This window comes from Hemicordylus capensis, chromosome 1 (assembly GCF_027244095.1).
Source record: "Hemicordylus capensis ecotype Gifberg chromosome 1, rHemCap1.1.pri, whole genome shotgun sequence".
Lineage (NCBI taxonomy): Eukaryota > Metazoa > Chordata > Lepidosauria > Squamata > Cordylidae > Hemicordylus > Hemicordylus capensis.
In genome coordinates this window covers 12,804,088-12,819,514 of record NC_069657.1, presented here as the reverse complement: position 1 = coordinate 12,819,514, position 15,427 = coordinate 12,804,088, and the positions used below count along the sequence as shown (strand labels likewise).

The window sequence follows — 15,427 nt, the reverse complement described above, 5'->3', positions numbered from 1 at the left end:
GCAGAAGCCTGCAGCAGCATGGCAATGGGGACTATGATCGCATTTGGAACTTGCACAAAAGCTTTGAATATCCCACACCCTATTGCCATGTGGAAGTGGCATAGCCAAGGCCAGTGTTTTAGAACATATGTTGCTCTACAGCTTCTGCCAGATTTTTAGCCCTACAGGTCCAGAGTCTTTGAATACCAGTTGTAGGGGGGCAACAGCAGGAGAGAGGGCATGCCTTCATCCCTTGCCTGTGGGCTTCCCAGAAGCATCTGGTGGGCCACTGTGGGAAACGGGATGCTGGACTAACCCAGCAGGGCTTTTCTTATGTTCTTAAATCTTTGGGAGATCTCTAGCCCATGTTTATCATCTTTCAGGTCACGTCTGGATCACTAACATTCTAAGCGTTCACAGAAAAGTGTCAGTATAGAATGCTGGCAGACACTGCAAATTCTGCAGAGGCTGCAAAAGGTCAGTTGTCTTGGAACGGTAAAAAATCTCCTGCCAGACCTGGGGACAGCAAGGGCTTTGTGCTATTGGCAGGAAGTGCCCACACCCAGACAAGAGTGCTCCAGAGGCAGAGATGCTTTTCTAAGCTTTCAGCCAAGATTAAACTCCATCCATCCATCTGGAAATAATGAGGAACTCCCCACTCTTAAATTCTTGCCATTCCAGTATAAGGTTTAATTTCATAATTTCATGTTAAGCTCTTATTTTCTAGAGAAGCTTGCTTCCTTTGAGGATAAAATTTGCAAGGGAGATGAAAGGTACTCTGATTTTAAATACAAACTAACCTCGGGACAATTTTGGAAAAAATAAATCATCACAATGGTTATTGTTGTTTCTCCTCCATGAATAATATCAGGGCTGCCCAGAAGTTTCCAAAGCAAGGCTAAACTCGAGGCGTCCCTTGGCACAAAGACAACAGAACTGGTGCAAACACCCCTACAAAACACTGAGATATGCTTCTCACATCCATGAAAAGCATATCAATTCATAAAGTGTTCTAAGAAATCACAATAAGGGGAAACAAGATTCCCTACGGTCCTGGATCCCATATTTGAAAGTGGCGGAGAGACTGAACTTGGCACCAGGAATCCCCGCCGCCCTGTTCAGCTCTCACAAACTCAATAGCCCTAGCCACACATCGTGTTCAATGCACATCCAGACTCTGTACTGTTCAGTTATTCACACATCACGTTCAGTGCATGTGCAATAGTACATTTCCTATCTGGACCCTGCATTTGAGTGGGCCTGTACCCAGGTTCACTTTTAAAACACACGTGCACTCATTCATAAGCAAACATGTCAGTGTGTAGCGACACTTGTAGTCGATACAAGTGTGATGTCTGAATAGAGTTAATGTGTGGCCTTAAGTAAGCCAATTTCATCCTCCTATTTCCAGTGGTGGTGGGAGTAATATTATTGACTTTCCAGGACTATTGAAAAGATTGTTAAAATAATATAGGTGAAGAATTCTGGATACTATAAAGCATGATATAAATAGCAGTAGCCCCTGGGAAAACTACATTTCCCAAGGGGCCATTGTGGCCTTGTGTCTGAGTGAGACACAGCTCTGGCCAGGCAAGAATTGTTTAAAAGGAAAGGGGCAAGTTTGGGGGCCAGGTGGGTGTTAAGATGGGAATTCTCTGGCTGGGAGTTTAATGCCAGAGAATTATTCAAGGACTCCTAATGCTTCCCCCTCTTCTTTGAAGTGAATATTACGTGTCTCTGAAACTTGTAACTGATTCTGAGCCTGACAAGCTTTGTCAACCTCTCTAATGTTAAATATTGTTGTTTTTAATCCTTCACCTCTGAGGAATCCACCCGCCCCCCATTTTACTTTGAGGTTCAGGAAGACATTTTCATTTTAACCTCTGCAATTTTAACCACATCTTCATTTTAATTAACCCTTTCCTCATCCATTCAAACTCCAGAGAGGAGAGCTGGTCTTGTGTCAACAATTATGAATTGTCCCCTTTGCTAAGTAGTCTAGCTCAATACTGAGCTAGATGGACCAATGGTCTGAACTGGTACAAGACTGCTTCCTATGTTCACTTTTCTGCTTTCTCCAAAGCTACTGACTCTTCCTTATCCCAGGGACATGGCACTAAACAAAAGGATGTGAAAAGCTTTCATGTACATGTTAAGAACAAGTCTGTTCATCTTCTATCCACTCCCACAGGCTTCTGGTCTCTTTCTCTTTCCCTGTGAGAAAACACACTCTGCTCAGTTGCCCAGCAGAATCTTGTGCGGTTTTCTCAGCGCCCCCTGCTGGCCAGCTCTTGCTTTCTGAAAACAACCAAACTCTTTTGCATTGCTACTTTTCTGGAGAATGGGAAAAAGGGATTGATTCTTTCGTAAAGCAAGAGCTGGCCAGCAGGTGACACTGTGAAAATCAAGCAAGGTCTCTGCTGGGCATCTGAACAAAGTGTGGGTTCTCAATGGGAAGGAAGACAGAAACTCTTTGTTCAGGGTAAATACACTTGCACTTATATTGTGTAGGAAAGCTTTTGACATCCTATAATTTAGGAACTCTAGTCCCTGCTGCTCTTGATTTGAAATATCTGACCTGTGACTCATTTGTTAAGCCAGTGTGGTGTAGTGGTTAGAGTGCTGGACTAGGACTGGGGAGACCCGAGTTCAAATCCCCATTCAGCCATGATACTTGCTGGGTGACTCTGGGCCAGTCTCTTCTCTCTCAGCCTAACCTACTTCACAGGGTTGTTGTGAGGAGAAACTCAAGTATGTAGTACACCGCCCCGAGGTCCTTGGAGGAAGAGTGGGACATTAAATGTAAATTATTTATTATTATTATTATTATTATTATTATTTTTCTTTTTTTCTTTTTCAGCCATCCCAGGTTCTTGGGAAGGACTCGATGTCTGGATAAAACAAACCAGTCAATAACACCTGTCTGACTGTGTAAACAAGAAATAATAATAAAATGGTAGGCTTTTGCAAGCAATGAAATTGGCTCATCTCACCCAACAACAGACTAATCTTGGCTTACCTGCTGGAATTAGGCCATCCCACAAGGCTCTACCAACCCAGAATTCATGTGGGAAGTTGCCTCTTTGAAAGCACCACCCCGCCATGTGAAAATCTTGCATATCAAAGAGGAGGCTTCTAAGCTCAACATCAAGCTTTTGAAGTGTCCCGTGTGGGGGTGACTGTCAAACTTGTGACATCCCTTGAATAATGACTCTCACATGAATTCTGAGGTGACACAGTTGACGGAGGGACTGTACCATGTCATCAGATGCAGATGGCTTGCATTAGTCATCTGTCTACAGCAAAGATCCTTAAAAACTGAGGTTTTATTCGATGCAACACACTTGAAAGGAAGAGATTTTATTTTTCATCAAACCTATGATCTTATCTTCATGTGCAATGAAGTATAAAACTATACATACTTTACAGTTCATTTACAAAGTAAGAACACACTGGCAGCCGGGGTAATCTCATCATCGTCCCCCCACCCCACCCCGAACTTTTCAGCTGGACTGTAAATTGCCTTGGACAGGAGGCTTTAATCAAACAGACTGGGCTCAGTTTCAGCTTGCAAATCCAAGCGCTCTGCAGTTAAGGAGGCTGCAGAAGCTTTGCAGCCGGCTTTGGCGAAACTGACAGCAGCAGGTGCGGTGAGGCTGCAATCCCTTTCAAGCGGATGTTCCCAAAAGACAGCCTGTTGTTGGACTTCTGCTGGAACAGTTTCACATTGGGGTACACAAATGTCGACAGCTCACTAACCTGTAAGCCAGGGGTCCTCAAACGTGGGCCCCCAGATGTTGCAGGACTACAATTCCCAACATCCCCAGCCATCAGGGCCAAGGCCACTGTGGCTGGGAGTTGTAGTCCAGGGGTTCCCAACCTGTGGTCTTCCAGATAGTGCTGAATTATCCCCAGCTACTATTTATTGTGGCTGAGGATGCTGGGAGTTGTTGTCCAACCTCATCTGGGGACCCAAGTTTGAGCATCCCGGCTGTACGCAACGGTTCACCAACTATCGCCAGCATGGTGTAGTGGCTAGAGTGCTGGACTAGGACCGGGGAGACCTGAGTTCAAATCCCCATTCAGCCATGATACTAGCTGGGTGACTCTGGGCCAGTCACTTCTCTCTCAGCCTAACCTACTTCACAGGGTTGTTGTGAGGAGAAACTTAAGTATGTAGTACACCGCTCTGGGCTCCTTGGAGGAAGAGCAGGATATAAATTCAAAATCATCATCATCATCATCTTCACTTTTGCTGGTAACAAGAACTCGTCTTTTTTGCAGGGCACGCCCTATTTAGTTCCACTCAAGCATCTAAGGCTGGACACTAGACAATGTCACGAGATGTCACAGGCCGATATCTGACCAACAAAGCATTTGTGTGAACAGGCTGTCGAGGTACAAGGATGCGGCACTGGCTAGTTGCACTGCAACGGGAGCTAGTGTTGTGGAGCTCCACAGCAGCCCTCCAGCTGCTACTGGACTACAACTCCCACAATTCCCAGCCACAGTGGTCAATCGGTATGATGGGGCTTGTAGTCCAACATCTGTAGGAAGGCTGAGGCTGTGCAATAGCACAAAAGTCCTGGTGCTGGCGCAACGAACTGCACAGCCTGTGGTGCGCCTCTTGCTGGGAGATCTCGTCCTCCATCCGTTCACATTGCCAGGAATGGTTCTGGAAAAGTGTGACTTCAGAGTACTGCACAGCTATGCAGTTCTCTTGCAGGGGCACAACTGTGGTACACAAGCGCTTCATTCGTCTGGAGGCTGGCCTCCCCTCTTGCAAGGCAGGGAATCTCCCAACCAGGATGACGCCACGTGGCATGTTTTGTTTCATTGCACATGATTGCAAAGGTTGCTGCTTCTAGCTGCATCCACCTGTCTCTCGTATTGTCTAGCTCCAGCCTAACTTGTTGGTTTTATTTTATGTATTTTGCTGATTTGTACGCTGCCCCAAAATCTGCAGAACAGCAAGAATCCCTGGTTGACATACCATGCCAGGGTGTGTCAGCCCAGTAATGTCAGGTGCATGCAAGTTGTGCTAAAGCAAACACTGCGCAAATGACACCATACAAGGAGCAAGCCCATTATTCCCAGGGGGCTTACTCTTGTGTAACATCATTTGTACCACTTGAGTGCATGCATCGTTACTGGGCTGACTGACCCTTCCATGGGGTGCCAGCCTCTATGCTAAAGAAGAGAGAGAACTGGTTTTGTGGCGTGGTTGGCAATGGTTTCCACAGCTCTGGAAATCCCCTTTCTAGCTTTTGACTGAGAAATCTTCCTGAAGATGTTGCTGGAAATCTTCGTTTGGGGCTGCTGTTTCTGTATGCAGTTCAGAGCTCCAGAAGGACAGCATTCTTTCAGGAATAAATCCAGTTGTCAATGATTACTGCAAAACTGAAAATACCAACCAAGAGGCCAAAGACAAGCAGGGCACATGCCTGTGAAGGGAAGCAGACAAAAAGACACATACTAAGCCGCAAAATTTGCATTTCTATTAATTAAGCCAGCAACTGAAGGCCGAAGTAGCAGCAGCCGGGGCAGGCAGGCTGGGATAGGACACCAAACGTTCCCTGCAGCCCGACTGTGCCCGTTTCTCACATCCTGCCCCGCTCGTGCATTAATGAGAACTCTGCTGCCTGCAGGCTGGCCATTCATCAGGTAGAGCTGAGCCTGCACAGCTCTACGTGATGAATGGGCAGCCTGCAGGCAGCACAATTATCATTAATGCAGGGGTAGGGCGAGGTGGGAGAAACATGGGAGTGACAGTTGCACCTTGTTTCACACACACACACACACACACACACACACACACACACACACACACACCCCTCATTAGGATGAGCCACTGCTGGATAGGAAAATAGGTTTCCCCCACTACAGCTAATAGCAACTTCACAGGGCAATTTGGGTCAGGGCAGTGACCCGGGGCATAGAATTAGACCTCTCCTCCCTTCATACCGCAGTCCTGATCCAAACTGTGCCCCTTGTGGCTGCTTTTTGAAACATAAAAGTACGTGGAGAACTCCACTAATGGAATTCCCACATAGTGCCTAGTTTGGCCAAGAAAACAATATTTTATCTTTCAGGCAAGGGTAGTCAAACTGCAGGTGAAGTGTAAAGCCTTATTAGCCCAGAAAGTCTTAGATTTTCTTTAGTCAGTAACAGCTGGATTGCTTACCCCCCCTCCCACCCACACCCCCAGATTGGAACCATGGCAGTGGGGGGAGGGATGTTGCTTTAACCCTACCCATGCCATGCTCCCAATCAGTCTATTAATGCCAAGAAAAAAAACACCCATTAGAACCAATGGGAACCTTTCCCCAGGATCTAACTATCAGACAGATCAGGGCCTCCATGAATTAAGAAACTTTCATGCAAATCCTTGCTGTGGTCCCAGTTGGACCACATGGGAGGAGAGCTGGTCTTGTGGCAGCAAACATAAATTGCCCCTTTAGCTAAGCAGGATCTGCCCTGGTTTGCATTTGAATGGGAGACTACATGTGTGAGCACTGTGAGATATTCCCCTTGGAGGATGGGGCGGCTCTGGCAGGAGCCCCTGCATGCTTGCATGCAGAAGGTTCCAAATTCCCCCCCTAGCATCTCCAAGATAGGGCTGAGAGAGATTCCTGCCTGAAATCTTGGAGAAGCTGCTGCCAGTCTGGGTTGACAGTACTGAGCTAGATGGATCAGTGGTCTGACCCAGTATATGGCAGCTTCTATGTTCCTATGACTGCTTATGGACTAAGTGAAACCAAGCCCACCAGGGTTAAGAATGCTTTGCACAGTAATTAATTGCAACCTTAAACGGTTGTATTTAAAAACCAAAATGTTAAAAGACTGTTGTTCTTTTAGAGCAGGGGTTCACAACAACCCCTAAGAGGACTTGAAGGCCCCCCCACCCCGGGCATACTCAGAGACCTCCTGCGTTCCCATACTGTAGCTGTGCTGCTTGTGAGGAGTCCGACGGACATTAATGGGACAAGTTTACTTCAAATGGGAGTAACTTCAAAACTTTTATTTCCGTAATGGGTAACAGAGTCTGGATGTAAGCCAGTCACTGGAATAGCCTGTCTCCTAACTGTAACATTTAAATTTTTGTGTTCATATGTTTGTGCACGTGTGTGTGTGTGTGTGTGTGTGTGTGTGTGTGTATCTCTTTCCAACTGTGAGGGTTCTGTTCTGGGAAAACCTCGTGGTTGGCAAATTTGTGGTTGGGGCAACTTAGAAAACAATTGGTAACAGGGTTAGGGGAATTGTTATCGATAAACAAGGTAAAAAATTTTAAAAACCCCAACCCCTGAAAATCGCCCCGATAGGCGGATTAAGCTTTAAAGGGCTTGCACCAGGGGGGACGGACCGGGGGGGGGGAGTTAAATCTTTTTGTTCTTACTTGTAGAACTGCTGCTGTGTGGCAGCAGCGTGGCAGGTGGGAGACGGCAAAGGAGCTCATAACCCGCTTTGCTATAAGGAGAAACGTGCCACAAATGTACCGAAGGCTTCAAGAGCTCCTCCTGGCTCCCAAATGGGTGCTGGAGGTGGCAGAGAGTCGGGCGCTGGAGGATTGGGAGGCAGCGGCAAAAGAGCTTCTGACATGGGCCTGCGTTCCTCCCAAAGACAGATCGGACAGATTTCGGCCCATTTTGGGTCTCTGTGAATGTGCTGGAGAATCGGGGGGCAGCAGAGATGGCGGAGAGAGAGCTCATAACCCACTCGGCTATGAAGAGAAACATACCACAAGTACGCCAAAGTATGCCTCCCAAATGGGTGCTGGAGGCAGCAGAGAGGTGTGCGCAGAGGCCCCAGACAGGCTGAAATCAGCCCGACCCGTATCATTTTGGAGGAAGGCCAGCCTGTGTAAGGAGCTCTTTTGGAGGGTCTCCCGACTCTCCAGAGCCCAACTCTCCATTGCTCCAGTGTCCATTTGAGAGGTGCGCAGAGCTCTCGCCACCGTCCCGCAGTGGCAGCAGCAGTTTTAAAAGTAAGAAACTGATCCCCCGACCCCCCCCATGGCCCCCAAACCCTCCAAAATCGCCCCCTGGCCCCCAGAAATGATCCCCCCCAACCCGTGAAAACACGGCCAAATTTTAAAAAAACCTCGCCAAATCATGAATACTCGAGTCACGGTTGGCGAGGGAGGTCTCATTTCCCCAGTTGCAGATACTCAAATCCACAATTGGGAAAACCGTGGTTGACGAGAGATGCCTGTTCACACACGCACGGCCACATGTGTGGTCTGGGAAATGATTTCACTGAAGAACTTACCCTCAGTAAGGGCAAATTCAGTGAGGGGGTTGTATCCTCCAAAACAGAAAGTAGGAGAGATAGATATATCTAGCTGATTTGATAGCACATTCTTGGAAGCAATGGATTATGTCTCACTTGATGAGAAAAAGAAGAAGCAACTAAGTTGACTTTAGGTCCCGGCTCAATGAGAGCCAGCATGGTGTAGTGGTTAGAGTGCTGGACTAGGACCGGGGAGACCCGAGTTCAAATCCCCATTCAGCCATGATATTAGCTGGGTGACTCTGGGCCAGTCACTTCTCTCTCAGACTAACCTACTTCACAGGGTTGTTGTGAAAGAGAAACTCAAGTATGTAGTACACCACTCTGGGCTCCTTGGAGGAAGAACGGGATACAAATGTAATAATAATAATAATGATGATGATGATGATGATGATGGGATCTTCCATAAGAAAGCCCTCTCTCAATTTTTGCTTTCCTTGCATCTTGGCAATGCAACAAGAACAAAAACAGCGTAGCTCATGTGGCAGAGATATCTGGGCTAAACGAATATATATCAAACTAATCTGCATTAAGCCTGCTTGGACCACTTCTTTCATGAGTGAGGGCACACATTCATGAGGGGAGTCCACATTTCTTTGGGGCAAAAATGGTGATCAGCAACCAGTAGCAGCTATCTAAGCTTCCCAGAGACGTAAGTTTGGGCGGAGTATAAATTTAATAAATAATAATCATCATCACCACCACCACAGCAGCTATATCTGTTCACAGAACAGGGACTGAGATCCTCACTAATGGTGTGGATTTTAGCCACTCCCCCTCCCCCAGAAGCACTCTGTGCAACCTGGAAGTAGGTAACTGAAGGCTGTAAGACCCTCAGGGACCTACTTCCGGATTTCACAGAGCCCTTCCGGGGAAAGGAGGGATCAGCAGAAATACCGACCTTCACGTGAGCATCTGAAGTGGGGACACTAGCAGTGCACATGTAGGATTTTTTCACTGCACAAGTACAGTGTTAGTGAGGATGTCAGCTAGGGAAATTAATGTCCATCAGACTCTTGGGACGGCATATTGAAGAAGTCGTCCTCCCACCGGACAGTTAGTTGGAGGATGTTTCTGTTCAAGATGACTGTTTTCTGGGGACCTTGGTAGATGACTCAGAGGGTGTGCGCACAAACCCTCTACCATGGGACTTTTGGAGATACCACTGAGGCTTAAACCCCCAAACTGGCAGGGCTTGGAAGACGCCATACTTTGGCAGGAGGGCTGTGGAACCTTGAACTTGCATTCCTCTTTTTGCCATAGGCAGAGTCCTCTTCCTTTCTCTAGTTTCCACCAGGCTCTTGTCTAACAGGTCGCTGAAAAGTTTCCCACCCGAGAAAGGGGATCTGCCCACTCGAGCCTAGGACTCAGTGTCAACTTCCCAATTGTGTAACCATACTTTCTGCCTGGCCATAGAATTGGCAGCCATGGCTGGAACAAAATTGGACAGCATCCAAAGAAGAGTCTGCCAGAAGCAGATGATAAGGCTATCTTCTTCAGACTGTCCTTGACTAGCTTCAGGATCGAGTCTGTGGAGGCCAGTTCCTCCGCCAAAAGATAAAAAGTCCCGGAGAACAAGGAGTTGGTCATGGATGCTCTGAAAGCCACTGCTGAGTCCTCAAAGGATTTGTGTAAGGGCACCTCCTAGCGCTTGTCACATGGGTCTTTGGGGGGCCCCTTCCCCTTCGGAAGGGAGGACCGCAGATGACATCAAGCCCACAACAGGTGTGTCCACAATGGGAACCTTGAGTCCATGACCGTGTCTGGCAGAGTATACAGTTTGTTAGGGATCTTGTGAAGCTGTTGTGCCCTAGCCAGGAGATCCCATTCAGACTTCCTGACCCATTCAAAGGCTTCTGGGAAAGGAAAAACTCGAGGTTTGGGAGGGAACCTGGGGGAAACCCAATGCAGCCCCCTGAGCAGTGAAGGCCAAGCCAGGGCCGATGGGCCCCGCGGCTGAGCCAGATAGTTTCAAAACCCAAGAGGAGAAGGGTAGGAAACAACTCCGATTGGAAGAGCCTGCCTTGAGTGTAACCAGAGGGAACGGTTCTTCCCTCTTCTGACAATTTGCCCTCTTCCCTTTCCACTGGGGATACAGACACCTCAGAGCTGCCTGCTTCCAAGCAAGCCTTCTCTCCCCCATCAGTGCCCAGAGTGACCAACCCTGTGATGGGGGTGAGGACTCTCCCCTTAGGCGATAACTTGCGCTTGCGGTGCTTGGAGGGAGGGAGGGGAAGGGGGAGGAAAAGGCCTCAAAAGATGGAGAGGAATGGTTGGATCTGCATTTCTTGGACCGGCATTTTTCCTATCCCCTGTGGCTATGCTTTCTCTTACACTACTTCTCTGTATGCCTTTTAGCAGGAAACTGGGACAGAGAGGGGCTCTTGGAGATGGGGTTCCCATGAGACCTGGTACCCTGCCACCAGTTCCTTGACCCAGTTGGTAAACTAAGGGTAGGCGTCTGCCTTGCTGAGACTGGAAAAAGGGGGGGGGTAATCGGAGACTCATTAACCCCATCCCTAGTAGGTGGTAGATTTGCCGCCAATGTAGCTGAGGAAGGACAGGGGGTGCTGCCTTCAGAGGAATCTCCTGTTGCCTCCAGCACTGCCCACAACCTGCCCTGCAAAAGGGGAGGGAGTAGGGCAATGTCTGGGCTATGGCCCAAACACCTGAGTGGCTCCCTGGCCCAGGAAACGGCAGGAATGCGCTGCCACCAGGCAAGCGCAACTGCAGCCAGAGACAGTGTGCTCCCTCTGAGTGTAGGGAGAATGCGCCACCATGGACTCCCCAATGAAACTGGGTCTGAGTGGCCCTGTTGGGCAGTTCCAGAGTCCTGGGTGGACCTGAGGGACGCACTAGAGCAGTGTTTCTCAACCACTGGTCCCTGGACTGCTGCCGGTCCCCGAAGGGTTGAGTGCCGGTCCCTGACTGGGAGTCAACCCCCCCCCAACTGAAATCAAGGCACTCACTTCCTCAATTTTGCACATGGCACGGAAGAGGAAGAGTATCACGGAGGCATGGGACCCTTCTTGTGCCTTGCCTCCACGTGCTGCTGAGATCTTCCTACAGCTATCTTATTCCCTATCTTTACAGCTTCAAACTGTATGCGGTGCTGGGGCATGGAGGAAAAAGTATGGCAGTGGGCGCCACTTGAAGGGCTGCTGGTTCTTGCATGCTCATTGTTTGCAGCCAAAGGTTGGTTGATTGAAACCCAGCTGCCTGTTGTGGTCGAGGCGCCTTGAGAGGGAACGCTGTTTCCCTCTTGCATCAGTGGGGCTTGCTTGTATGTTGTTTTCATTGGCCCCATGTAGCTTTTGAATTTTTCTAATGGCCCAACATCCCCTCTCCATTGAGTAATCACAAGCACCTCCACTCCAGACATACTGGAGACAAATTTGTTCACCCAGGCTTTTAGATTCAGGGGTTCTCAACCTTGGGTACCCAGACGTTGGTGGACTTCTACTCCCATAATCCCCAGCCATAATGGCCAAATGCCATTGTTGTTGGGGGTTATGGGAGTTTAACTGAGGGACCCAAGGTTAAGAACCCCTAATATTCCATGTTTGCAAAAGATTCCAAATTTAATTATTTTAATGCTTATATTATTTTCATTCTAAACTGCCCAGAGATGCAAGTTTTGGGCAGTATAGAAGTCTGATAGATAGATAGATAGATAGACAGACTTGAAACCCCTTTACTAACTGCTGGTCTGGGAAACTGCGCATGAAGAATTTAGCGGTCCTTGAAACTCTGCACGAAGAATTTAGCGGTCCTTGACTCCAAAAAGTTTGAGAAACACTGCACTAGAGGATGCAGCCCTGTTGTGGAGGAGGCGGCACAGCTTGGTGAGAACTACATGGCAAGGCCCAATGACGGTCGGCCTCCATAGGACTGCGGCCGGCTGTTTGTTGGCCAAACACTCCCCTGTCCCCATGTAGGACCCCAGCCCTAACCACGACTGACCGGGAGGAGGAGGATATGAGAAAAAAGAGGAGAAACCACAGGGCTCAGTAGAGTTCGGCAAAACCCTACCAATCTGTTTGCTTGGCAGGGCTGGTCTGGGGAAGGTGGTGTGGCCCCTTCCCCGGGGGAGTCTTCAAGTTTGACCCTGCCTATCACTCCGAGGGAGGGGCCTAACCTGTACATGGAATGCCCTCCGGGAGCCTCTGGAGAATCTGTTACAGTGAACACATCTACCTTGCACATTAAGTGCTCTGAAACATAACAGAACCACTCCGAGCAGTGTCTTACCCCAAGCTTCTGTCGTGAAATGAAGTCCTCTGTGCTAAGCTTAAGGCAAAACAGCCCAGGATATATAAAGAGCAAGCAGGTTGATGTAGTTGAACCTTGAAAAAGATGCAACAAAAACTCTTTACTTCTAGCAACACCTAGATATGCAGATTTAAAATAAGATAAGGAGTATATATTTTAGAAGGGGGGGCCTGGAAGACCCAAACTTACCAACTACTCCAAATAAGTTTTTGATATCAGGCACATACATTGCAAGCAAGACAACAACTGCATTGAGTACTAAAGTGATGAAAATGTGGCGGATCACAGAGAAAGGAAGATGTGAAAATAATACCATCTGGACAGCCTTCCTTGCCTGCAGAATTCCAAAGAGAAAAATTAAAAACATGTCAGAACAGTAATATGAAAGCTGAAATGTTACGTTCAGGGTATAAGAAAAAAAGAAAGCCAAACAAAAATCTCACTTTTAAAATTGCTTACCAAGCATCAAAACAATGAAGTGATTCAGGCCCACTTTACATGCCACATCAGTCTCAATCTTAGGTCCCAAGATGATTATTCTTGCTTGGATTCAGCTTCAATTTATTATCCCCCATCCAGCCCATTACTGCCTGTAGGCAGGCATTTAGAGGTCTATGCCATTTCCTGATGATGATGTCATGGAGAAACAGATTTGGGTATCACCAGCATATTGATAACACCCTGCTACAAATCCACTGATAATCTCAACCAGCAGTTTCATAGAAATATTAAAATGCATCGGAGATAGGATGATGCCCTGAGGGACATCATACAATAGCTCTCGTTTCAGAGAGCAACTATCTCAGAGTGACACCATCTGGAATCTACCTGAGAGGTAGGAAAGGAAACACTGCAAAGCAGTGCCACCTATTCCCAAATCCCCCAAGCGATTCAGAAGGATACCATGGTCAATAGTATCGAAAGCCACAGAAAGGTCCAAAACAACCAACAGAGTCACATTCCCTCCATCCATTCCTTGGTAGAGATCGTCCATCAGGCCGGCCAAGGCTATCTCCACCCCATAGCCTTCTCTAAAGCCAGTCTGAAATGGATCTAGATAATCAGTATCATCCAAAACTGCCTGGAGTTGATCAGCCACGACCCTCTCACTACAATTCCCATCATTCCCATGTAGGTCTACAATTCCCATCATTCTTTGCCCATTGTGGTGGAGGATAGTGGAAGTTGTGGTCTATCAACATCTGGGAACCCAAGTTTGAGACCTCCTGACGTAACATTTTTTAAAGTGTATACCTAAGTCCTCTGGGAGCCACATTCAGTTGTAGTTCCCTGCTGAGTACACATTTGTGGTGGCAAACCAGTCGAAAGGACTCATCCTGACAACGAAGCTTTGTTGTACAACCAAACATCATTTGTTTCTAGTTCAGGGGTGTCCAACTCTGCAGTTGTTTTTGGCCTACAACTCCCATCGTCCCCAGTCACAGTGGCCAGTAGCCAGGAATGATGGGAGTTGTAAGCCAAAAACAACTGGAGAGCTGCAGCTGGACAACCCTGTGCTAGCTGTTCTATACCCAGCATACACAGCCCACATCTCAAACTGTGGTAATTGCTGCTAGTTTGCCTTCGTCATGCTTTCCGGTGCAGAGCACCTCTTTGCACAGCATACTGTTCTTTCCCTGATGCCTCCTGTAGAGGGTTGCCTGCAATGCAGCTCACTGTCTTCAGCATTGTGGTGATTCCTCTACTTGTCCCTCTACTCTTCCAGTCCCTCGGATCCATGGGGCCTGCTGACCACCTATTTAAATCAAACATGGGCTTTGTACTTTCTCCAGATCTTTCAGCTGCTTTCTGTCTGCTGCCCTTGCATTCACATCAAACCTACAGAACCCACCCTCCGTGTTCTATGTGCCTATCTGTGGAATTTATTTATTTATTGTTGAATTTATATTCCGCTTTTCATTAAAAACCATCTCAAGGCGGGAATAACCCAAAAGCCCCTCTGTGTATTTGTCACTGGTATTACCAAGACTTCCCAGTAAAATAAAAAATTAAATTAAAAAATTAAAAAAAATAAAGTAATAATAATTTATCATCATCATCATCATCATCATCAACAACATTAAAAACAACTTTATTAGCCAGCTCATAACGAATTGTTCTCTGGGTGGCTCAAAACACAATCTTTAAAAACATCCAATTAAAATTCATAAAGCACGACAAACAAATCGCAGCACAAAACAAAAAAATATAAAATACAAAACATTTTTAAAACTTTTTTTAAAAAATCCATTTTAAAAACCAATTATTCCCCATATGCACCCTCACCCAAAGCCCATTTGGGTAACAGGAATTTAGTGCTGAAAGAGATCTTGGAGGCCTCTTCTGAGCCAACCTCCCATGCAGTGCTGGGCACCCTATTTCCTTCATTTCTGATTACTTTGTATTAGGAAAATTAAACATTACAAAATCATCTCCTGTTTTATTTCTGCGGTCAGCTGCAAATTTGATTGGAGGAATAATGGAAGGGGAGGGATTGCTTAACTCCTTCACCTCTTGGTTGCTTTTCTGATCAAATTCTTCCCCCGCCCCAATACTGGGGGAAATGGCATAGGTATCTGTTTCTCTTCCATTGTGGGTGGAAAACCACTTGGGGAGGGAGATTGTGATTTAAAAAATGGCCTGTGGAGAACATAAAGAGTGCCTTGCTGTATCAGGCCTTAGGCCTCTCTGGTCCAGCACCCTTTTTCCCCACAGATACCTCTGGAAAGCCCACAGACAAGAGGTGAAGGCATGCTGCCTCTCCTGTTATTGCTCCCTTGCAACTAGTATTTAGAGGCATCCTGCCTCTGAGCATGAAGTAAGGATGTGCAGAACCGGTTCGCGATCAAACCGGACCGGTTCGAGCAGTTCAATTGTGAACAGCTCT

The 15,427-nt window shown here is 47.2% G+C and overlaps 1 protein-coding gene across 2 annotated transcripts in view; it reads right to left on the bottom strand.

The window, feature by feature from the left end:
- Positions 1 to 3,323: 3,323 nt before the first annotated feature.
- The window catches only part of SLC38A6 (solute carrier family 38 member 6), an 88,933-nt gene continuing 76,829 nt past the window's right edge, over positions 3,324 to 15,427 (bottom strand). For both annotated transcript variants that reach the window (XM_053259473.1, XM_053259463.1), the window contains exons 14-16: positions 12,730 to 12,874; positions 12,520 to 12,614; positions 3,324 to 5,423 (exon numbers count right to left, since the gene is read on the bottom strand). In XM_053259473.1, the coding sequence (XP_053115448.1) occupies positions 5,343 to 5,423; positions 12,520 to 12,614; positions 12,730 to 12,874 (321 nt within the window). In that variant the 3' untranslated portion in view covers positions 3,324 to 5,342. The remainder of the gene's footprint in view (positions 5,424 to 12,519; positions 12,615 to 12,729; positions 12,875 to 15,427) is intronic.